A 24,347-nucleotide genomic window follows, 5' to 3' on the forward strand; every position below is an offset into this window, starting at 1 on the left:
CTTCCCTCCCACTGTCCCATGAACACCCACCACAAACTCAGGCACTTCCATTAAATCTTCTCTCAGCCTCGTTTGTTCCAGCGTGAACCAGACGTCACCAGTGAACTGGTGCACGGCCACAGGCTGACAGTGACCGCCCCATACGCTGCTCTCAGCTTCTGTAATGGCAACCCATAGTCCAAACCAGCTTCAATCGTGGGATATCAAACACAGCCAGCTTTGTTATCTTATAAATGTTCCCTCTTTTCCTCATTTAATGTGGATGGAAATGACAAGCACAATAGACAGAGCTCGAGGGTTGCACCCAGTGTGGGTTGCTGTACATGACAGACATTTACAGTATCTCCATCTTTCCTATCTGCACCCTCCAGCACTTTAGAAGTGGTATAAAGCCAGGATATGTAGACATACATACAAACAATACCTTGGTCAAACTACACTCCCCACTGAATACTTAAAAGTCCCAGGATGCAGTATAGCAGCTCTGATACCAATCGGCCCCCGAGGCCTTTTAATTGGTTTCCATTGTATCTTCCAGGCCAGGCAACGGCAGGAGTCAGGAATTTATTCTATCTGCACAGTTCCTCCTGCTGCCTCGAGGGCAGCTTTTAACTTCTCCGCCTCTTCCTTCGAGACGTTGGCCTTCATCTCCTGAGGCAGGGACTCCACCAGCTTCTTGGCCTGAGAAGGAGTACGTAATGTTAATTGCTGCTCACTTCTAGAGAAGATTCCAAACATGGGGAAAGCTCCAAATCAAGCCCCTGGGCTAGGGTATCCCAGCCTGATGCGTACACACAAGTACAGCAGGCAAGTATGCCACAGAAGTGCCAGCACACACAGTCACAAGGGAGCGTGCACGCAGCACCTCTTCACCACCCTGATCAATGAAGATAGCAGCACACTGAAGGTATAGACACAAGGCTGGTGTTACTTTGTGCTGGAATAACAGTGTATGCACCCAGCAAACATGCACGACGTCCCACTCAACCAGCATGGCCTGAGAGAATGTGCAGTACACAGACAGTACGTGCAGAGACCAACCCTGCAAATGGGCCAAATGCACCATGCACAGCCACCATTTAAAGGAGAAATACAATCCTTCTGTCAGGATATCCCAGAGCTCTTCATATAATTAAATACATACTTTTTTTTACATTCAAATACATAACGGAATACAATCAGCATTCTGCAGTGGCATACACAGCAAGATCCCACAGGCAGAAAATCAGACTGGTGAATCTTTGCTGCTGGTGGAGGCAGTAACAGTGGTCAAGACAGTGGAAGCATTCCACGCTCCCCGCCTCCCCTCCACACTGGCCGAGAGTGAGGGAGCTCCCCCTTCGCTATCTTCAAGCAGCCTTGGTTTAAACTTGCCTCCTGCTGTAACGCTGCAGTGAGGGCTCAGGAGCTGGAGTGCAAGTTGCCCGGGGAAATCATCTGCCCAGGAGATGGGTGTCACAGTCCGTCCCTGATCGGAATCAGCACCAATGCAGTTAGAAAGATTGCAGGCAGCACCAGCTGCTGAATGACAGGGGATGCACAGTGAGGCAGCAAGTGGAGCTGCTGCCTCAAGGTAACTTGCCCGGTGTGTGCAGGTGAGTGGTATAATCGGGGGCTGGGGGCTTGATGGGAACATTGAGAGAATAAACAGAGATTAGTGCTAATGGGTGCTCAACAGTCAGTGCAGACCCAGTGGTTGAAGGGACCATTTCTGTGCTGCATCACTCCAAAACCCTGGTCATGACACCAGTTGCATAGGTGCAGCCTGGAACGAGACTGACTTGTACCGCCAGGCCGCATCAGGCAAATTGTGCCCTTCCCAAAGCCCAATGCCAACTTTTAAAATGTAGTCACTGCTGAAAACAAGGCAGGCAATCTGTGCACAGCAAGCTCCCATAAATATCGTTTGAGGGAAGTTGAATATTCACCAGGAACTGACAATAATTCCTTTTTCTTCAAACTAGTGACACGAGATTGATTGTCCATCTGAGAGAGCAGAAGGGGCCCCAGAAACACATTTCTGACAGTGCAGCATTCTCTCAGTACTTCACTGGAGCATCAGCCTGCAGTATGTGTACGAATTGACCAGAGTGGGAGTTGAACCCACAACCTGGTTCAGGGTAAGAGTGTTACCCGCTGAGGTAAGGCAGTCCTGAGCACTAAGAAGTTTGTCCCTATGGAAACGGCCACTGCTCCCTCCTCCAGCCTGCCTCACCTGCACAAGGTTCAGCCCAGAAATACAGTTCTTCACTTCTTTAATGAGTTTCACTTTGTCGGCCGCCTTGAATTCCACCAGCTTCACCGTAAATTGGGTTTTCTCCTTCTTGGCCGGGACGGCTTCATCCTCAATCTCCTAGAGAAACAGGGGCAACAGAGAAATCAGAGGGAGTGAGGAGGAGATGGGGCCAACCACTGGATTACTCCAGCTGGTATAGCCACACAGGGGGTTATATGAGAGACTACAATGCCCACACCTTGGTTTTAGATGAGATAAGATTTCTTTATTAGTCATATGTACATCGAAACACACAGTGAAATGCATCTTTTGTTCTGGGAGCAGCCCGCAGGTGTCGCCACACTTCCGGCACCAACATAGCACGCCCACAACTTCCTAACCCGTACGTCTTTGGAATGTGGGAGGAAACCGGGGCACCCGGAGGAAACCAATGCAGACACGGGGAGAACCTACAAACTCCTTACAGACAGCAGCCGGAATTGAACCCGGGTTACTGGTGCTGTAGCTTAGGGACTATAAATTGAAACAATCCTATCTAGAACAGAAATCATCGCCAAGCTTTCAACTTGTACTGTGTAGGAGCCACTTTGATACTTTGTTCAGCACAGACATCATGGGCCAAAGGGCCTGTTCTTGTGCTGTAATATGTATGTTTAATTAAAGGCAAAGCCATGAAGGGCAGTGCTTCCAGCAGCCCCAGTCTATTGGACTGTGCACAGATTCAGCACAAGGCAGGCACAGGAAAGAATTCTTCCTCCGAAGAATTCACTTTCAATATAGTTCATCCTGCTCCCTAATCCCAATCACCCAGACTCCAACCCCCGCCTTAGATATCAAACTCACACAAGGTGAGTCTGAGCAAGGAATGACTCACTTCCCGTTGGGGCTTTACCTGAGAGGCAGGTGGAGCAGCTGCCATCATTCCAGCCATTGGCATCATCCCAACATCCTGAATTTTGAGTGTTTTCTGAAGAGACAGAAGAAGAGTTTTAATTGGTCCCAGCGATACCGGAATTCACACAGGAACAACAATACTCCCAACCACAGCTTGCCTGGATGAGTACAACAACAGTCAAGGATCTTGACACCATACAAGACATAGCAGCCTCTTTGACAGGCACCTCATCCACCACCATTCACTCACTCCACCACCGACGCACAGTAGCGGCAGTTTGTACCATCTACAGGATGCACTGCAGCAACTCACCAGGCCTCCTTAAACAGCACCTTCCAAAAACACCACCTAGAAACTGCCCTCTAAGCCACACACCATCCTGACTTGGAAAAATATTGCTGTTCCTTCACCGTTGCTGGGTCAACATCCTGGAACTCTCTCCCTAACAGCGCTGTGGGTGTGCCCACACCATACGGACTGCAGCGGTTCAAAAAGGCAGCTCACCATCACCTTCTTAAGGGCAACTAGGGACGGGCAATTAAATGCTGGCTCAGCCTGTGAAGCCCACATCTCTTGAATAAATATTAACCAAAAAAAACGGGAAAATCGGCCCATCTCCTCCTGACAGATGCCTATCCAGGAACAATACACTGTACAGTTAACACCACAGGTACTAACCTGTTTCACTCAGAGTGAGATATTGATAAAGGGGCAGGTGAGAAGGTAGCTTTATTGCACTTGTTCCAATGTATTTTTTATTTAGATTTCAAAATGTACTTTATTCACAACAATGAAAAGGTATGTAATAGAAAGCATTCAATGTGTTCAAACTTTCATGTTATTCCCCTCACTTAATGTTAGCAGGTCATCCATTATAATGCAATGCACAGCCCAGGTACGGCAATTCGAATTCGCAGGAACGCAAGAAGCTGCAGAGAGAAGTGGCCTCAGCCCAAAATACATCACAGGCACATCCTTCCCCACCAAAATCAGAGTCGAGTTTGTTGTCATGTGAACAAGTACCTGTATGCACAGGTGCAATGACAAACTTACTTGCAGCTGCTTCACAGGCACGTGGCATTATATAAGCAACATTCACAAGAAAAACAAAAATAAGTCTATTTTAGTGCAAGGTGATCAAAATGGTCATAGTGTTGCTAAACTGTAGTGATTAGGGTTGTGCCGGTTGGTTCAAGAACTGAATGGTTGAAGGGAAGTAGCTGTTCTTGAACCTGGTGGTGTGGGACTTCAGGCTTATGTACCTCCTGCCCGATGGTAGCTGTGAGAAGATGGCATGGCCCGGATAGTGGGGATCTTGACATCTTCTTGCAGCTATCCTCGGGCAAGAGGCACAGAAGCCTGAAGTCCCACACCACCAGGTTCAAGAACAGTTACTTCCCTTCAACCATTTGGTTCTTGAACCAACCGGCACAACCCTAATCACTGCAATTTAGAAACATCATGACCTCGTTGATCACTTTGCACTAAAAGGGACTTTGTGTTTTTTTGTTGGAATTGTGTTCTTTCTTGTAAAAATTGTGTGCAACTTACGTTTATTTGTTTTTCTTGTGAATGTTGCTTATATGCCACTAGGTGCCTGTGATGCTGCTGCTGCAAGTTTTTCATTGCACCTGTGCACACATGGACTTATGCATGTGACAATAAACTTGACTTTGACGAACAAATAGCTGTTTGTGTTTTAACACAGATTTCAGCTGCTGGGTCAGGGCTCACACTGTGGAGCTTCTCCATAGAGCCCCTGCAGTGGCACAGCTTGTCCTTTGGTACACACTCCTGAATGTTAGAGCGTGCCAGTTTACCATGCCTGGTCACAGACAGTACCTTGTGCTGGTGAGTTTTAGACAGATGAGATGGCATTTTTCACTGTGTTGATGGTTTTCCACCAGCAGTTAACCTTTGCCTCAATGCGTGGCCCTGGGACAGCTCATATAGCAAAGATGAACCTTGACAAATACCTCTGCACCTCAGCCCTGACCCTTCTGTCAAAGATGCATTCACGAAGGACAATGGTCTCACTTCTATCGTTACAAGGGCAGAACGGCCAATAGCAGGTGAAAGATCTGAACAAGATGGCCTTTCTCACCACCAATCAAACCAGGCCTTGGTGCTTGTTGGGAAGTTTTGGTGGTGAAGTAAGTCTGTGACGGTCTGCTCGGGGAATCACCGCACTGATCCACCATCTCCTCCTGCAGGACTCTGACAACGTTATGTATACACCACCCACTGACTGACTTGTGATCAAAGGCCTTCTTTTAGATAAAGTGTTCACTGAGGACCAGGCGGTGCAGAACAGTCCAACTAGAACGAATATTCTGAGGCAATATAGCCAGAGCCATCTTTCACTATGCTGAGGACAGACAGAATCTCAGCATGTATTGACGCTTGGTGTCTGCATACCCAGGGTCTAAGCACAGGCAGCCACACACAAAGGTAGCCAGCAGAACAAGAGCCACATTGGATACATTCTCACCCCCTCCCCCGAAGTTTATAGATCTTCATTCCATTATTGAGCTCCAGGTGAACTGCAAAAGGTCCCAGGTGATTGTGTACAGTTGCCTGATATGGGCCACACCTGTATCAAGTACAACACTGAGAGCACCTCACACCTCACGTCCAGGTTCATCTACATCAGCGCTGTTGCCAGCATACCAGTTTTTCTTTATCTATAAGCTCCACTTACCACACTTCCCAGTTCCTCCAAATCATATTTCCTGCACCTTCAGGGGATCGGACCCGACAGTGAAGGGAACAAGAGGATCGGTCAGACTAGATGTCAAAGAATAGGGCAATGTTTTGGCTACGATTGATCTTGGCCCATAACACGGATTCACACTGGCTGCAGACACACATGGATCCGCGATACACGCAGAAGACAGCGGCATTCTCCGTGTTTAGAGAGGCTTTGACCTGAATGCCTCCACTGACTGGGGTCATCACTTCTTTTACTCCATTCTCCCTGACAGACTCAGCATGCTCAAAGCGGCGGCACAGGTTGACTCTGTGGTTGAGAAGGCATATGGTGTATTGTCCTTCATCAATCGGGGAATTGAATTTAGGAGCTGAGAGGTATTGATGCAGCTATAGAGGTCCCTGGTCAGACCCCACTTGGAGTACTGTGCTCAGTTCTGGTCACCTCACTACAGGAAGGTTGTGGAAGCCATAGAAAGGGTGCAGAGGAGATTTACAAGGATGCTGCCTGGAATGCGGAGCATGCCTTATGAAAGCAGGTTGAGGGAACTGGGCCTTTTCTCCTTGGAGAGACGGAGGATGGGGGGGGGGGGACCTGATAGAAGTTTATAAGATGATGAGAGGTATTGATTGGGTAGATAGTCAGAGGCTTTTCCCCAGGGCTGAAATGGTGGCCACAAGAGGACACAGGTTTAAGGTGCTGGGGAGTAGGTATAGAGGAGATGTCAGGGGTAAGTTTTTTTACTCAGAGTGGTGAGTGCATGGAATGGGCGGCCGGCAACGGTGGTGGAGGCGGTTACGATAGGGTCTTTTAAGAGACTGTTGGATAAGTACATGGAGCTGAGAAAAATAGAGCGCTATGGGTAAGCCTAGTAACTTCTAGGGAAGGGACATGTTCGGCACAGCTTTGTGGGCTGAAGGGCCTGAATTGTGCTGTAGTTTTTCTATGTTCTATGTTCTAAAAGGCTCTACGTAACACAGAAACAAGACAGGAGAGAGAGGGCAGCCTTGCCCAACTCCAGATTGATTGGAAAGCTCTCTGTTTTCCCACTCATTGGTTAGGACTGTGCCACTGAAGAGATGAAAATCAGATGGGTGAGTCATCCTGGACCACCTCACACACCTTCAGGCATTCAACAGTACAGGTGTATGGGCCTGCCATCAAATTCCTTGCTAGGCTGCACCAGAAAACACACTGGGGATGTGGGGGGAGGGAATGGACGGGTACATCAGAGATTAGTCATTAAATGTCCCTGTAGAGCTTTGTTGTATCCACTTATGAATTCCCTTGCCCAAATCCCATTCTGAAGAGTATGTCCATCATATACACATGTGATGTTCTGTCAAAAGCCTTCTCCTGGTCCAAGTTGACTAGGCAGTGTTCATCCTCTTTCCTACTTATAGGTGACCGTGTCCCTGTCAAGAGATCTCCCTGTTGGGTAGGAGACAGATTCTGGTCCAGGTGAATCACCAGGACTCTGGATCGGACGATGATCTTGGAGGATTCCAATGCAAGGAGTGAGGCTTGTTGGTTTTTAACTTCTTGAAGCTCCCTCTCACATCCACCCCGTTCTACCGTAGATGTCAATTCTGCATTCTTTTCTGGAGTTGGGTGCGTTTCCCTCTGACTTTCTCATGCTTTCTGGACATTCTTGACAATGAAGAACCTCCTGATGTTTGTCTTGTTTGCATCCCCACCAGTACATGGGAGCATCAAAGATGGGTTTCATGTTTCTCAACCCTAGTTCCTTGATGCCTTTCTGGGGTCAAGCAGTTTGATGTTCAGCTTCCATATCACTCTGGCAATCCTCTGGTCTTTCTGTAGGTGACAGCAGTCAGAGAAGGCCCCTGGGTGTGATTTGGTGGATTTAAGAGTAAACTTTTTGGACAGAAATCTACTCTGGGCTGGCCTGACCCCTCTGGTTTAGATCCAGTGTATACTTGCGGTGTTCCTTCCACAGTGTCGGTGAACACATTGTACACCCTACAATCAGGACTCTGAGTGTAGTATTGAGTTTGCTGATGTTGTTGGAACATCACGTATTGCTTCTGACACCACACACATTCATAGGTGCAATCTTTAAAGACATTTTTACTGTTAAAAACATACTGTCTAAGGTCACATCACAACTAGGTTTCTCTGCTCAGGGTGTGCATGAACTGCTGTACGTTCCCAGAATAAGGTCTTGATCTGCTTCAGCTGCTGATTTCTTATAACAACAGAGGAAGCCCATTTGGTCCGTGCCTGCTCCTGGGAAGAAATCCCACATCCTGCCTCCCCTTATTTCCCAACACCCTGTGACTCTCTCTCTCCCTCACACAACTCTGCTACAGAAAGCCAGGCAATGTTTGTTGAGGGGAAAACCCGTCTGATTAACATTTGAAGTTTCCTCATGACCTGTTGCTGCCCCTGATTCCTGGAGCTGAGATGCTGCCTTGACTTGAGTTTTCACAAGTCATAAATCGCCAAGGACTAATCACCTGGGTCTGACTGCACAAGTCCAGCTTGCCCGGGTTTAATACTTCCCTCCAGTGCTGTGTTCTGTGTCATAGAGCTGTTCAGCACAAAACAGGCCTTTCAGACCACATCCTCTAGTGCTGACCTTTTACCCATCTGCCTGCATTCTGACTGTATCCTTCCATGCCTTGGCTATTTAAAGTGTCTGTCTAAATGTCTCTTAAACATCACCACAAGGGTTTCCTCACCGTGCTCCAATTTCTTCCCATGTTCCCAAAGAATGCAGATTAATTCAATGGCAGTATTGAACCTGTCACACTATCCCTGCCTGGAAGAGAGCAGATAGTGGGAGATGGGCAGTCCGAGAGAGAAGAAACATGACTGGGATGTAGAACACAGTGATTGCTGGAAAACAGAAATAAAGAGAATGTTGGAAATATTCAGTAGATCAGGCATGCAAGGAAGAGAGAAACAAATTAATGTTACAGGTGGACGCAAGTGATGTTGGCTCTGTTGGAACAGTGTAGGTAGCCAAAGGAATTGGGAGTGTGACGGGAAGCTAGGATCACCCTATGGACTGAACGGAAGCGTTCTGTAAAGCAGTCTCCTAATCTGTGTTTGGTTTCTCCAATGTAGAGGAGACCACATCTTGAACACTGAATGCAGCACCTTAAAGTGGAAGAAGTTCAAGTGAATCCGCACTTCCATCTGAAGGAGTGTTTGGGTCCTTGTTTGGTGGAAAGGGACAAGATACAAGGGCAGGTCTTGCATCTTCTTTGGTGACGTGGGAAAGTGCCGTGAGAAGGGGAGTGACGAGTGAATCAGGGAGTTGCAGCATCAGAACAGCTGTCCCTCTGGAATTCTGAATGGGAGGGGAGAGGGTAGTGGGAGGGCTAGCAAAGGGGACCACAGTGTGCAGGAGGTGGAGTAGCTGCCTCACAGTTCCAGCGACCCCGGTTCGATCCTAACCTCCGGTGCTGCCTGTTCTCTCTGCTATTGTGTGGACTTCCCTAGCTCTGGTCTCCTTCCAGATCCCAAAAATGTTGGTAGATCATTTAGCCACTTTAAATTATCCCTCGTGTCGGTGGGTGGAAGGAGGACAAGTTATGAGCACCTGAGTGAGAATAAGTTGTAGAAAATAGGAAGAGTTTAGAGGGATGTGGGCCAAATGTGAACAAATGGGAATATATTAGATGGCCACCTTGGGTCGGCATGGACAAGTTGGGCAGAAGGGCCTGTTTCCGCGCTATATTACTGCATGACTCTGAAAATAAGAGAATGAGATTGAAAGGACTGGTCCGAGAACAGGCATAGGCTTGATGGGCTGAATGGCCTCGCAAGTCATAAGGAAATACAAGAAATACACTGGTCCACTGAACCCCAGTGTAAGCTGTGGAAAGGCATCCCATCTTCCATCTCAGCACATTGCAGTTCTCAGAACCCCACAGCTTCAGATAACCAGCCCTTCCTGTTTGTGTCAGGGCCGCTCAAAAGTAACATTGACTCAGTTTTTTCTCTCTCCACAGATGCTGCCTGATCTGTTGGTTATTTCCAGCATTGTCTTTAATTTCCACGTCCAACAACTGCTGTGATCCGCACCTCTCTGCTCCAGCACGGTATTGTTGCTTTATTCCTCTACCTGCCCTGTATCACCTCCCGCCATCCCCACTCCTCATATATGATTAACTGTACAGCATCAAAAGCAATTGCGTTCACCTGGACAGCCTTGGTCTCTAACCCTTCCACAGATGTTTCACTTTGTTCTCTTTCACTTCCCCTCTCCACCCCCACCCTCTGCAACTTAAAGATACAATCGTCAGAATCATCGGCTCACTTTTTCCGTTCTGAAGGGATACTGACCTGAAACAATAACACAGGCCCTCTCCCACAAAGCTGTCCCGACCCACTGAGTATTTAAGGACTTTTTCAAAGGCCTTGCTGAAGTCCATAGAGACAAAATCCACTACCTGACCTTTGGGAAGAAGATTTAAGACACAATTTTCCCACAGATAAAGAAGATGAGTATCCCCAATTGCACCTTGTCTATCCAAATGTTGATAGATCCTTTTCTGTTTTTATTTTGATAACAGGGTGCAGATTTTCTGCAATGTTAAGTGAAGTATAATATTTTGACAGATGCTTTAGTGACCTGTGAAATTCTACAGGCCTCAGGCCTTAGAACAGTACAGCACAATACAGGCCCTTCGGCCCACAATGTTGTGCCAACCTTTAAACCTCGCCTAAGATTACCTAACCCCTCCTCCCACATATCCCTCTATTTTAAATTTCTCCATATGCTTATCTAGTAATCTCTTGAATTTGACCAATGTACCTGCCTCCACCACCGCCCCAGGCAGTTGCATTCCATGCCCCAACCACTCTCTGGTAAAAAACCTTCCTCTGATATCTCCCCTTGAACTTCCCACCCATTACTTTAAACCTTAACCCTTGGTCCCTTGTTTCCCATAAAGCTAAATTAGAACATGGAACAGTACAGCACGGGAACAGGCCCCTTGGCCCACAGTGCCCACACCAACCTTGATGCCAAATTAACTAATCCCATCTGCCTGCACATGGTCTCTCTCTCCATCCCGACTGTTCATGTGCCTTCTAAATGCCTCTTAAATGTTGCTATCATGCCTGCTTCCACCTCTTGCATTGTGTTCTAGGCACCTACCACTGTGTAAAACAAAAACTTGCCTCGTCCATCTCCTTTAAACTCTTCCCCTCTCACCTTAAACCTATGCCCTCCAGTATTTGACATTTTCACCCTGGGGAACAAGGCTCTGACTGTGACCCCTGTCCACGTCTCTCATAGTTTTGTAAACTTCTATCAGGTCGCCTCTCAGCCTCCAAAGCTCCAGAGAAAACCATCCAAGTTTGTCCAACCTCTCTTTATAGCTCATACTCCACAATCCAGGCAACATCCTGGTGAACCTCTTCTGCACCCTCACCAAAGCCTTCACATCCTCTCTGTAATGCAGCAACCAGAGCTGCACAGAAAACCTTGCTGTAATGCGGTGACCAGAACAACAGACAATCTGGAACTTCACCACCCAAGGCAAGCCAGTAACCTGCACTCCAGAGCTGACATCAAGACGGCACTGGGTGGGCAGGCAGCGGGATAGTGTCCAGGGAGCCTTTGGGATGAAGGAGCAGCAGCACCGAGGGAGCCCACAGACAAGTGGAGGGACGGTGCCAACAGAGCCCCTGGGCTGGATGAGCGATGGCATCCAGCGAGGTATCCAGGGCCTCAGAACCCTGAGCTGACGTCGAGTTAGCTGACATAATCGATTGGTTGGTACCTGTCAAATTCAGGTGCAGGGAAATGAAGGGAGCACGGTAAAGATGTTTGCAGATGATAGAAAGTGTCTGTGCGGGAGACAATATGCAGCAAGCCTTAGGCAGACACTTAATTCAGAGAAGCGTGAGGTAATGCACATGGAATATACAATGATTGATGGATTTTGAATGGAGTGGAGGGACAGAGAGACCTAGGAACATATGTCTGCAGATCCTTAAAGGTAGAAGAGCCACTCAGTAAAGTGTTTATAATGGCATATGGGAAGCTTTCCTTCATCAGCCAAATGTACAGAATACAAGAGCAGGGAGGAACTGTACACAACATTAGTTATGTCACAGGTACAGATCTGGTCTCCATGTTACAGAGGAGATGGGATTGAGAGGATGCAGAGGGAATTTACACAGACCTTGCCAGGATAGGAAAAATGTACCCACAGGCAAAACATTGTTCAGGCTGGGATTGTTTTCTTATGACTTCGGAGGCTGAGGGGAGACTTAATTCAGATATATATAATTCCCTAGATAGAATAAACACGAAGGACTTATTTCCCAAAACAATGGGATCAAAAACCAGAGGATGTGGGGGCTTAGGTTTAAAGTAACTGGAAGACAGATTTTTTTCTCCAACACAGAGGGCAGTCGGGGTTTGGTACTTACTGTCTGAAATGATGGTAGAGTAGAAACTCTCTTCACATTTAAATGGATGTGTACTTGAAGAGTTGTGATCTGCAGGACTATGGACCCAGTGCTGGAAGGTGAGATTTGGCTGGTTAGCCCTTTTATGACCGGCACAGACACAATGGCCTCTGTCCACACTGCAAACTGCCACTGATACTATTAGCTAAAATTGAAAGTGGGAGCCAGTGTGTGGGTCAGCATCAAGGGTGAATGGGTTTTGAACACCTCAAGATGTGGGTGAACACAATTGGATCCAGGTGGAAGATCAACCAAGAGAGGATCAAAATTTGAAAATCTCACTGGGAGCAGCACAAAGGATGGCATGTGGGTCTTCCATTACCTTGTTCTTGGGCTCATGATCAGATTTCTGCAGACAGTAAGGTCTAAATATCTAATACTAGAGGCTATGCATTTAAGACGAGAGGGGGAATGTTCAAAGGAAATGTGCAGGGCAGGTTTTTTTTACACACAGAGTGGTGGGTACCTGGAATGCTCTGCCAGGGGTGGTGGTGGGGGCAGATACAATAGAGGTGTTTAAGTGGCTCTTAGACAGGTACATGAAGTATGCAGGGAATGGAGGGATAGAGATCATATGCAGGCAGGTGGGATTAAGTGTCATCAGCACATCATGGGTCAAAGGGCATGTTCCAGTGCTCTACTGTTCTACGTTCTAACGTACATGCCTCACCCTGATTTGTGTCCTCGTGTCAAGGTCAGAGGGCACTTCAAATCAGCACTTCAATGAGAGGATGCCCTAACCGACATGTACTTTTCAAGGACATACCTTTAGCAATTCATTGAGATCAGAGATTTCGAGAAGTGTCAGACTCGCTATTTCCTGCACCAGCTGCTTTATCTTTGGCGAGTAATCCCTGGGAGCGTTGTCGAGGGGCGGCGTTGCCAGGGTGTCATCATGCTTGCGAGCACTGGTTCTCAGCGCTCGCCGGGCACAGAAGGTTTGCAACTCTCTCCTGTCAAAAGATTGGACGGAAACAGCACGTTCAACAGGAGGCACCGGTGGCCAGCGTGATTTAAACAGTGTCCGCAGCCACCGTCGCCTGCAGGAAAAGCAATCCTGAAAACAAAATCAGTAAATGTTGGAAAAACCCAGCAGGTCAGGCAGCATCTGTGGGAAGAGAAATGAAGTCAATGTTTCAGGTCCCAGACACTTCATCAGAAGTGTCAAAGGGCCCTGGACCGGAAATATTTCCACAGATGCTGTCTGACCTACTGTTTCTGATTTCCAGCATCTGCAGTTTTTATTTTAAAAAGACATTTGCTGCAATAACGGCAGTAGAGTGTCAGCATTCCAGACAGCAATGTCTGGTAATGTAAGTGCAATTAAACATGGAGCTAGAGAGGAGAAAGGGGGGGTGGGGAGAGGAGATGGGGGGCTGATGGGGAGGGGAGAGGAACAGGGGTGGGTTGGTGGGGGGGAAGTGAGGAGGAGGAGGAGGAGGGGTGAGGAGGAGGAGGAGGGGGTGGGGAGGAAGAGAAGGGGGCTTGGTGGAGCAGAGAGAACAGGGGTGGGTGGTGGTGGGGGGGAAGGGTGTTGGTGGTGGGGAGAGAGGAGAGGAGAGGAGGTGGGGGGGATAGACGGGGTGGGGGGGACAGAGGGGCTGGGTGGGGGGGGGGAAGGAGGAGGGGGGACACGTCCTGTCCCGCCACCGTGTCTCGGTGAAGCCAGTGGAGGCGGAATTGAAGGAGAAGCCGGGAGCAGTGGCGCGGGAGTGTTGCCGGGGCCGGGCGGGTGTAGTTGCTGGGGGACGGGGACGAGGACGCGCGGCCGGCAGACCCAGCGGGTGGCGGCTCTCAGGCCCCCGGCCCTACCCCCACCCCCCGCCGCCCCCAGTACCTGACGAGGCCCCGGCCGGGCCCGGCCGCTCTCCCCAGCGCCGCCAACATCTCCCGGCGGCGGCGGCACGTGGTCCCGTGACCTCCAGCGCCTCTCCTACCCGGCAGGCAGCGCGCCGCCTGGCTTCAACAAAACTTTATCAACAACGGCAGAGGGCAGGCGCTCGGTGCAGCGGGGGCGGGTCGAAAGGGGGTGGGGTGGGATGAGTGTGTGTGAGGGAAGGGGGGTACAGGGGATGGGGTGGGGGTGAGGGGGTGTGTGTGGAGGGGTGGGGTGGGGGGTGTGTGTGTGGGGTGGGGGTGTGTGTGTGGTGGGGGGTGTGTGTGGAGGGGGGGTGTGTGGAGGGGTGGGGGGGTGTGGGTGTGTGTGGGGGTGTGTGTGTGGGGGGGTGGGGGGTGAGGGTGTGTGTGGAGGGGTGGGGGTGAGGGTGTGTGTGGAGGGGTGGGGGTGAGGGTGAGGGGTGTGTGTGTGGGGGGGGGGTGTGTGTGTGTGGTGGAGGGGGGGGGTGTGGGTGTGTGTGGAGGGTGGGGGTGTGGGTGTGTGTGGAGGGGTGGGGTGGGGTGTGTGTGGAGGGGTGGGGGTGAGGGGTGGTGAGGGGTGTGTGTGTGGAGGGGTGGGGGTGGGTGGGTGAGGGGTGGGTGTGGAGGGGTGGGGGGTGTGGGTGTGTGTGGAGGGGGTGTGGGTGTGGTGGGGGGGGGTGTGGGTGTGTGGTGTGGGGGGGGGGGTGGGGTGTGTGTGGAGGGTGAGGGTGTGTGGAGGGGTGAGGGTGAGGGGGTGTGTGGAGGGGTGGGGGGGGTGGGTGTGGGTGTGGAGGGTGAGGGTGTGTGTGGAGGGGTGAGGGTGAGGGGGTGTGTGTGTGGAGGGGTGGGGGGGTGTGGGTGTGTGTGGAGGGGTGGGGGTGTGGAGGGGTGGGGGGTGTGGGTGAGGGGGTGTGTGGAGGGGTGGGGGTGTGGGTGTGGGTGAGGGGGTGTGTGTGGAGGGGGGGGGGGTGTGGGTGAGGGGGTGTGGGTGAGGGGGTGTGTGTGTGGAGGGGTGGGGGGTGTGGGTGAGGGGGTGTGTGTGTGGAGGGGTGGAGGGTGAGGGGGTGTGTGTGGAGGGTGGGGGGTGTGTGTGTGTGTGGGGAGGGTGGGGGCATGTGGGCAAGGGCGTGTGGGCAAAGCAAAAGGGGTAGGGGTGGAGGATGGGGTGTTTGAGGGAGGGTGGGTGGGATGCGTGGGGGAGGGGGTAATGGGCTGAGTGTGGGGGCATTGAACAAAGTATTGAGTGCAGTTCTGGTTGTAGCAACAGGGAGTGCAGAAGAGATGCACCAGGATGTTGCTTGGAATGGCAGGCTGCAGAAATGAGGGGAGATTGGATAGGCTCTAACTGGAATGTAGGAGTCTGAGGGGTAACCGTAGAGGTTTACAAAATTATGAAGGGCATAGATAGTTGGAATCTTTTTTTCCTAGGCTAAGGGAGCCTAGAACCAGAGGGCACAGGTTTAAGGTGAGAAATGAGAGGCGTTTCACACAGAGGGTGGTGCGTACATGGAACAAGCTGCAGCAGGAAGTGGTTGAGGCAGGTACAATTACAACATTTAAAAGACATTTGAATAGGCACTTGGAACAGGTAAGATGAAGAGAGAGATGGGCCTAATGCAGGCAAATTGGATTTATGTTCATAGATATCACAGGTGGGCTGAAAGGACCTGTCTTTGTGCTGTATGGTTTTCTGAAAGGTCAGGTGGGTGGTAGAGAAAGATGGGGGGGCTTTCACACAGCTCAACACACACTGTCACTTCTGTTGCAGTCTGACAAGTTTATGTTATTGATACAATTGCAACCCCAGCGTTGTACTGCAACTACCACTTGGGTACAATGCCAGTAATATTGTTGGTATGAAGTTGGAAACTGCATTCCTCCACAACCTGAAAGATGGCATTTGCACCATTTCTTCCAGGAATGCCCCAACTTGGAAGTAGTTCTCTCCTCTCCCCAGGCTTTGTTTGTCCATTGCACTGTGTTCACCCTCAATAGTTTGTTTCCTTTCTTGCTTTAAACAAGATGTTGATCAAAACTTGCTTCTTAGTTTCACCCTATCACAGGGTCTTCAGTTTAAAACGTTAACTCGGTTTCTCTTCCCACAGCTGACTTGCTGAGGATTCCCAGCACTTTGTTTTTATTTTACTACTATCACAGACATTCCCTCAAACATCCATGGCACCCATTAGTCACCCACACACAATACATAAAAGGTCGTGCTGCTGTTGGATAATCATTGTCCATCCAAGCTCTAAGGAAACTAACTGGATTTCTATCGACATTTTCCTGCAAATTACCCCTACCCAAAGTATTTATCCAATTCACTTTTTGAAAGCTGTCTGTTCCTAACCATAATTTTCCTGAAGCAGATAATGATTTCATGGAAGTGAAGAAAAAGTTTATTAAACATATGTTTTTAAAATTAGTTGGAAAAAAATGACAAGAGCTCAACAAACAACAATGTACTAAGCAGAAAAGTAACACACAGGAGACGTTCATTTAAAGTATAACAGAACATGCGTGTCAAGTGTCTTCTTGACAGCAGGATAAACCTGTACTATTTTTGTCCAAAACCACAGCAATTCAAGCTCTCCTGCACACTATTATACTGCAAATGAACAATTTTCCTGTTTTAAACATGCACACTATTTTTAATGAAGCCAGGAGTTCTTTAAATTAGATTTTTAGCTTTTATGCTGTAAAGAACATGAACATACACCAGAGAGTGACAGCACAATATACAATCAGCTACATGGATTATAGTTTCAATTAAGCCTAATTATACAAGACCCAGTTACAATGTAGTGACAATTCACAGAGATCATTCATTTCCACTGTAAAGTGCCTGTGGCTCCAGTAGGGAGGACAGTATATGGCAGATCAGCAAACAGTTACTCTAAGTAGCCAATTACAATGTCCATCTGTTATTTAGGCCAAAGGATTGGGTTGCTATTTAAGGTGATTGATTCTTTAGTTCCACTTGGATCTGAAGACACACACACACATCAGAATTCAGTTTAATGTATGGACAGTTAGAATGCGTTCTTAATTAACTTGCACCAATTGTCATGAGCACTCCGTCTTCACTGTCAACCCAACCGAGATTATAAGAGCAGTTGCTTTTGGCTTTCTGTAAGAAAAGAACAGACAGTTGAGAAGCAGTGTAATCAGCACAGCCTCCACATCACTGTGTTCTGGCTCCTGTGTTCTATCAACGAATATCAAGGGGCTGGACACCAAACACCATCTCTTGGGGGTTTCACTGTCTAACATTTTATTGTAGTGAACAGGCTAGCCACTAGGTGAGGCACAAGAATTTTACCAGGACAACTGCCAACAGTTTACAGATGGGAGAATTTTGCACATGTGATTTAACACAAACAGGCATCTCCCCAGCAGATTCACAGTGGTTAAGCCTAGACAGTGGCTGGTGTTCTGCTGGTTACCAAGGCATTGTTGCACCTTGCTCAACAAAGGTAATGTGTCTAATAAAATGAAGGCTGTGCTTCGCTGTATGTGAACACTGTCCGAGTTGATCAGAAGTGCCAGCTATCCAGTGTTGTGCAAGGTGTTCAGCTGCCTCATTCAATAAGACACACTACCCTTCTTAGCAAGGCATAATTGCAGCTTGTTAATCAGCAGACAACAGCTGGGAGTCTTGCTGCTTGGATGCTCAGACTGGCAGCAGGTACAAATGCACCATTGTGAAGTAGCCCCAACAGAGAGAGTTGTGTAGACAGTCTGTTTGCCTCAGGGTTGGATACCACAGCAGCGATCCGAGCAGGCCCTCATTCACAGGGCTGGGACAAGGGCAGTGGAGATGGAGATGGTGGGAAGGGAAGGATAAAAGTGAGCTGAATATCCACTATATAAAGAACAAGGTGATTACAAAAAGCAGCTGAAGTGGTGAGAGGAAGGAGCAAATGGGGATGTGTGTGGGGTAAGGGGCCCAGCCTCACTCCATTCACCACTTTACACCTTATTGTTCTGCCATTTTTGTGTGAATGACACAAACGGGACATGCTCCAGTAGTTTGGGACGAAGCTACTGAGAGTGTGGACAGTTACCGATGGCCGTCAGAAGCATGGGCAGGAGGAAAAGGAGGGAATATTTTCACTCGCAAGGTGGAAGCCTGGTCTGGACACATCTGCACTCTCAACCACCCCCCCAACAATCCAGAATCCTTCCCAACTGAGGCGGGCTCCTGATGACTGGCGAAAGACAGTCAGTGCCTGAAGTGACTGTGAGGATGTTTTACTTCTTTGCTGTCAAAACACCGAGAAGGCTCATGGTGCGGTCAGAGATGGCTAGGCAGCGTCCAAGCTTTCCACAGGGCTCAGGAAGTTGAGGGGAGCCAGCGTGTAAAAGCAACATTAATCCAACATGTGGTGTCACACAGACCCAACCTTCCTCCTTTGCTCCCCTCCAATAATTAACTGGCAACGAGAAGCCCCAGTGCAAGGGCGACCCTCCCTCCCCCAACCTCCTTCACCCACAGCGAGAGAGTCAGTCGAATGAGATGAGCTGCGCCTCGGAGCCTGGCTGCTGCTGAACCTGCGGCGGTGGCTGCGGCTGCTGCGGCTGTTGCTGCTGCGGAGCTCCGGGGGGGGCCATCTGCGGAGGGAGGAAGGGACAGGGTTAGGATGCAGATGGTTGAAGGCAACACAGAATGGTTTTGGCACAAGGTAGGAGAACGTTTGGTCCACTGAATCCCTGCTGGCTTCTTGTTGAACAGTCCCATCAGCTCGACTGCCCCAAATCTTCTACACATTTTTTCCTCTCTCAAATAGCTATCCACTTCCCTTTAAAAAGCCTCACTGCCTTTCCTCACCATCAGTACTCATCATTGGATAAAGAGTTCTTTATCCCACTGTTAAAAGACTTGGAATGAACCTCTGCACGTTAATGACGAAGTCTTGACCTCAGTCTACATCATCATGGCCCTTGGACCTTATCGTCTACCTGCACTGCACTTCCTCTGTAACTGTAACACTATATTCTGCATTCTGGTATTGCTTTTTCCTTGTACTACCTCGATGTACTTGCGTTTTGAAATGATCTGTATGGATGGCAAGCAGAAGAGTTTTCCACTGTATCTCGGTACATGTGACAATAATAAACCAATTTCAATTCTTGCTCGCATTCCTCTTGCATCTTGTGCCCCAAGCCATTTTCCCCAGTCTAGGCCGTAACAAAAGACGACCTGGGGCAACAGGGAGAAACACTTTTCCTACCTGCTGGTACATCGGCTGCTGAGCGGGGAGGTAAGACTGCTGTGGCGGCAAGTTGCTCATGGAGGGATCTTGAGCTGGGAGCGCCGACATCATATTCTGCAGGAAAACAACACGGGAATGAGGCTTGGAAATGAAAAACAGCACGAGGGAGCAGAACAACATACCCATACAGACATCCATTGTAACCACAGGCCTGGGTCATCAAGAATGAAAGGGTCCAGAACACCTACATTTCTAGTTCATTGCAAGTATAAAATGTCAGTTATTTTAATAATGAACCCATTAAAAACTGGCACAACAAAAAGTGATCGTTAAAAATATTAAAGCTGACATTTGATGCTACTCAAATCTCAGGTATTCTTTTCAGCAAATACTTCCAGATCAGGATGTGTTAAACTTTGCAAAAGATTATTAACAATATTATTGATGATATGTTGGGCTTTGGAACAGGGATTTTGCAATCACAGGCTTTTAATTACTAACACAAAGAAATTATGAATATGGAAAACTGTGGCATGTGCCTACCTGCATGTTATATGGCTGGTAGCCCATTGGAACAGATTGGGATCCCATGTAACCCAGTCCACCCGATTGAGGCTGGGGAAGAGTTGGCATGTTTTGTGCCTGGGTTACCACATTCTGCAATAGAAGGCGCACATTTCAATAAGCTGAAACAATACCAACAAGCGCACGCGCGCGCACACACACACAAAACCAGAACGCCCTATGCCCACACAATAGCACCTGCAGTGGGCTCCCCTTATACTGCGGTTCTTCAGTGCTTGATAAAAGAGGTCTCTCCATGAATTAATAATAGTGAGCCTTCAACTTCCCCCTTCGAGCCCCTGTTGAGAAATACCCAGTGGGAATTAAAGGGAACATGGAGAGAATAGGTTACAGGGAAAACTAGTGGGATGGGAGTGCATTGAGAGTCGGCATAGACTCAGTGGGCTGAATGGCCTCCTACGTGGTATACTCAATGGTTCAGCATAGATTACATACAGGGCACACCACACTACTGTCCAATACACAGCAGAGGTTAAAGCACAGCGTTGGTTAAAGCTAAGCACAGCTGCAGAAGTTCATTACAATGTCAACCAGCATACAAAATAAAACTGATCACCAAACGCCCCACGTTAAGCATAGAATGGTGGGGAGAGCGGGAGCATTAAGACAGACCAAGTGTGAGCACAAAAGGGAGAACAGACATTTTCTACCAGGCAGGAATCCATGAATTGCCAAACACCTGGATCCACGAGAGGGAAGACCGATGCAACCTACCTGGTAGTTCTGCGTAGGGGTAGGTTGGTAGCTTGAGTAGCCGGGATTTGTCGTGGGAACTGCCTGGGCTTGCTGGGTGGTCTGGCTGGTTGGAGCTGCAGCCTGGTACATGTAGGGATTCACCATGGCTGGATCTGAGGTGTACAAGAATTGCATTAACCTCACAATAACTGTACCGCATCAGAAATCATGTGCAATCCCGCAGAATGAGGAGCATGCTGAAGTGAAGAGTGAATGGGAGGTAAATGAACCACGTTACCCTTTCCAATGCAGCAGCTCAGCTACTTACTGACAGTATTGGATTCTACTTTGACAACACCAAGTTTAAACTCCAGTCTTTTTTTTTAACCATTTTCCTCTCCTTCAATCCTTAAACTCCACCAGCCCCATAATCCTCAGATCTCAGTGCTCCTCCAATTCTGGTCTTTCCTGCTTCCCCCAACTCAGTTGTTGAACTACAGCAAAACCCCACCCCAACTTCACCTCTTTCTCCTCCTACCAGCCCTTTCAAGGCACTCCTTAAACCCACTCTCCTCAAGTAAACCTTTGAAACCGAGCCTCAGAGAGACCAAAGTTTTACTCGACTAAGCCTGATGAAATGCTTGGGATTCAAGAACATAAGAGAAAGGTTTGGGGAATAGGGCAGGAAAGAGGTGGAAAGATCAGCCAAGGTCTCGTTGAATGGCAGAACAAGCTCAAGGATCCGAATGGCCTGTCCGCTCCTTGAGATTTATCAGGCTCATTAACTTCTCCATTTTCTTGTTAAAACTACTATTACTTTCTTTTACATCATTGACACTGGACCCTTGGTTGTCCAATATTTCTGGAAGGCATTTTGACAAAATATTTGTTTAATTCCACTGCCATTTCCTTACTTTGTAGAAAGCGTTATTTAAATACAAGCTATTGCCCTATAGTTCAGCAACGTACTGGGCGAGCAACCCAGTGATCAAATTCAAAATCCATACAGCAAGTTGTGAATCTCAATTTAGTGATTTTTGTGTGCTGACACCTTCTCTCTATCCATTCTGGCTGCTGGCCATCATCCATTGGTTGTGAAAACAATCAGTGTTGCTCTTCAAGGTCCATCACCATCACAGGCTAACCACAGTCAGCCATTAAACGTAGGCTCCCCATATCTCCTGAACACCAATGTGATTGTCTTATTGCTTGGGTACACCATTTACATTAATGCTCGTTTCTCAAGTGCCATGGCAACTGAAACAGTCAGCACCGTTCCGACAGAGTTCACTTTTCCCCCAGGATAGGGGAGATTAAAACTGGAGGACATGGGTTTAAGGTGAGACGAGAAAGATTTAAAAAGGGACCCAAGGGGAAAACGAGGGTGGTGGGTATATGGAACAAGCTGCCAGAGGCAGAGGCAGATACAATTACAATGTTTAAGAGATATTTGGACAGGTGCATGGATGGGAAAGGTTTAGAGGGATATGGGCCAAATACAGGCAAATGGGACTAACTCAGATAGACATCTTGGTTGTCATGGACGAGTTGGGTTGAAGAGCCTGTTTCTGTTCTGTATAACTCTGACTTCCCATTAGGAGTTTGTTGATGCAAGTAAAAGAAAATAGCAGCACTGTCAGGCCAACATCCCAGCCCCCCTCTAATCTAGCTAACCACAGGTTCCAAGCCAAGCTTATCCATATTCCCCCTCGATCCAATCTGGTTGAATCAGTTAGTTCCAAAGCAAGGAGCGCTCAGTTCATCAGAAACCCGATAGACTGACCTGGCAATTTAACCAGTTTGATACACACCAAGTGTTCTGATCCCCAAGCTGCACCTCACCTGCTCCAGAAACGGTCATGGAGGGATATGGTCCAGTGCCAGGTTGTCCTGTCTGATTCATGTACACAGAGTGCATGGGTGATCCTTCCACTGAACCAGCCGGGCTGAACGTGGCTGGGAAGCTGGCCGGACCTGAAGGCTGATACATCACACCACCAGCAGGGGGTATGGACTGCAGCTGAGGAGGAGCAGCTCAGATTAAACAGGAGTGTCAGATTAATTCATAAATACCACACCATCAAATGCAACATGAAAGTCAACCAGCATGTCCCATTTAAAAGAACACATTAAGTAATTGCATATTTTCTCTGAAATTTGTATCAATCCAAACATGTTCCTGTTGACCGTCACTGGTTTTTATAGATGCACCATTGAATGCATCCTATCCGGACGCACCACAGCTTGGTATAAACCGCTCTGCCCAAGACCGCAAGAAATTGCAGAGAGTTGTGGACACAGTTCAGTCCATCATGAAAACCAGCCTCCCCTCCATAGACTCTGCCTATACTTCTCACTGCCTCATTAAAGCAGCCAACATAACCAAAGCCCCTCCCACCCCAGTCATTCTCTCTTCTCCCCCCCTTCCATCAGGCAGAAGATACAAAAGCTTTAAAATCAAGCAATAAGTCATGGCTTTGCACCTTATTCTCTGCTTACACTTCCTCTGTAATAGAAACACTATATTCTGCATTCTGTTATTGCTTTTCCCTTGTACTATCTCAAAGTACTTATGTTTTGAAATAATCTGCATGGATGGCACGCAAGACAAAGTTTTACACTGTATCTCAGTACATGTGACAGTAAACCAATGCCAGACCACACAATTAGGTGTCAAACCACTGCAATGATTTGGCAGCTAAACACAGACTGAATAAGAACCCAAATCCCCTCTCAAATGATTTTGTATGTTTAACTTCTTATCAAATTGCTGTAATATTGAAGTTTATTCTTCTGATTGATGGCCAGCAAACTATCTTACTATGAGATAAGAGTGCAAGGCAAGGCAGCCTGGTGGGAAGACTTCAGGAACCGGGGCATAATGTCATTCACGCCAATAAGAGACCAGGCCCCATCAAACTGAAATCCACACCAGACATACCGAGTCCCCATGCAAAAAAATAAACTGCTGGAGGAACTCTGTGGGTCGAGCAGCATCCATGGAGGCAGAAGGATGGTCAACACCCTGCATCAGGACTGAAAGTATCAATGGATGATAAAGAGATGAGAGGGAGGGGTGAGGCAGAACTAGTAGGTGATAGGTGGAACCAGGTAAGGAGGGGGATGATGGGCAGATGGGAGCCAGATGGAGAGGGAGGGATGGAGTTGAGAGGCAGTTGGGGGCGAGAGGTATGGACACATCAGGAGATAGAAAAAAGGTACAGGTGGAGGGAGGTAGAGACAGATGCTGGAAGGTGATAAGTGGAGACACAAGAGGCTACAGGTCCCATCACTGACTCCTGTAATGGGATTCTTGTAATTGCACTTAGGATCTATAGAAAGAAAATACATAACAGGAACTTACTTTCTGATAAAGCTGAAACCACTTTAATCCTGTTTTATAGTCTCCCCAATGAATGGCCAATCACAAAAACCCATCACTCAGCAGATGAGAAGCCATCAACATCAGCCTACCCAGGACAGAAGCAGCCACTTCCTCCTCCACTCAAAGCCTCCGGCATGAACACAGCGTAAATCACTGCCCAAGCAGGAGGTTTGTCAAATGCTCCTCAGGCATCACGCAACACCGGAGCCTGGCTTCAAAGCCTAGGCAGAATACTTAGTGCAGTGGATCAAACTGCTAAGCAATAGCTGTGAAGGTGCAATGCAACCACTGCACCCCGACCTTGTGATGAAGCTGCCTGAACTCCGCTCTGA

At 48.3% G+C, this 24,347-nt stretch overlaps 2 protein-coding genes across 3 annotated transcripts in view; both read right to left on the reverse strand.

Annotated features, from left to right (window-relative positions):
* Positions 1 to 223: 223 nt before the first annotated feature.
* On the reverse strand, positions 224 to 14,269 carry mrpl12 (mitochondrial ribosomal protein L12). The gene is made up of 5 exons (XM_052033009.1): positions 14,135 to 14,269; positions 13,064 to 13,250; positions 3,129 to 3,203; positions 2,216 to 2,353; positions 224 to 681 (listed from the first exon to the last, which is right to left on the reverse strand). Exons 1-5 carry the CDS (start codon positions 14,182 to 14,184, stop codon positions 565 to 567), a joined length of 567 nt encoding a protein of 188 aa, XP_051888969.1. The 5' UTR covers positions 14,185 to 14,269; the 3' UTR covers positions 224 to 564.
* Positions 14,270 to 16,830: 2,561 nt separating this feature from the next.
* Positions 16,831 to 24,347, reverse strand: part of hgs (hepatocyte growth factor-regulated tyrosine kinase substrate) — a 31,560-nt gene continuing 24,043 nt past the window's right edge. The window contains exons 18-23 of one of the 2 annotated variants that reach the window (XM_052032620.1): positions 22,473 to 22,650; positions 20,670 to 20,803; positions 19,914 to 20,027; positions 19,389 to 19,484; positions 18,651 to 18,768; positions 16,831 to 17,284 (exon numbers count right to left, since the gene is read on the reverse strand). In XM_052032620.1, coding sequence (XP_051888580.1) covers positions 18,661 to 18,768; positions 19,389 to 19,484; positions 19,914 to 20,027; positions 20,670 to 20,803; positions 22,473 to 22,650 — 630 coding nt within the window. In that variant the 3' untranslated portion in view covers positions 16,831 to 17,284; positions 18,651 to 18,660. Of the gene's footprint in view, positions 18,769 to 19,388; positions 19,485 to 19,913; positions 20,028 to 20,669; positions 20,804 to 22,472; positions 22,651 to 24,347 lie in introns of both variants that reach the window. The other variant, XM_052032621.1, reaches the window with a different exon arrangement.

Source organism: Pristis pectinata, chromosome 18 (genome assembly GCF_009764475.1).
Source record: "Pristis pectinata isolate sPriPec2 chromosome 18, sPriPec2.1.pri, whole genome shotgun sequence".
Lineage (NCBI taxonomy): Eukaryota > Metazoa > Chordata > Chondrichthyes > Rhinopristiformes > Pristidae > Pristis > Pristis pectinata.

Coding starts and splice junctions, on each gene's coding strand:
- mrpl12 (XM_052033009.1), bottom strand. CDS start 14,184: ATGTTGGCGGCGCTGGGGAGAGCGGCCGGGCCCGGCCGGGGCCTCGTC. Junction 2,354..3,128: donor CTGCTCCACCTGCCTCTCAG/GTAAAGCCCCAA, acceptor CTGTTTCTCTAG/GAGATTGAGGATGAAGCCGT. Junction 682..2,215: donor CTGGGCTGAACCTTGTGCAG/GTGAGGCAGGCT, acceptor ACTCCTTCTCAG/GCCAAGAAGCTGGTGGAGTC.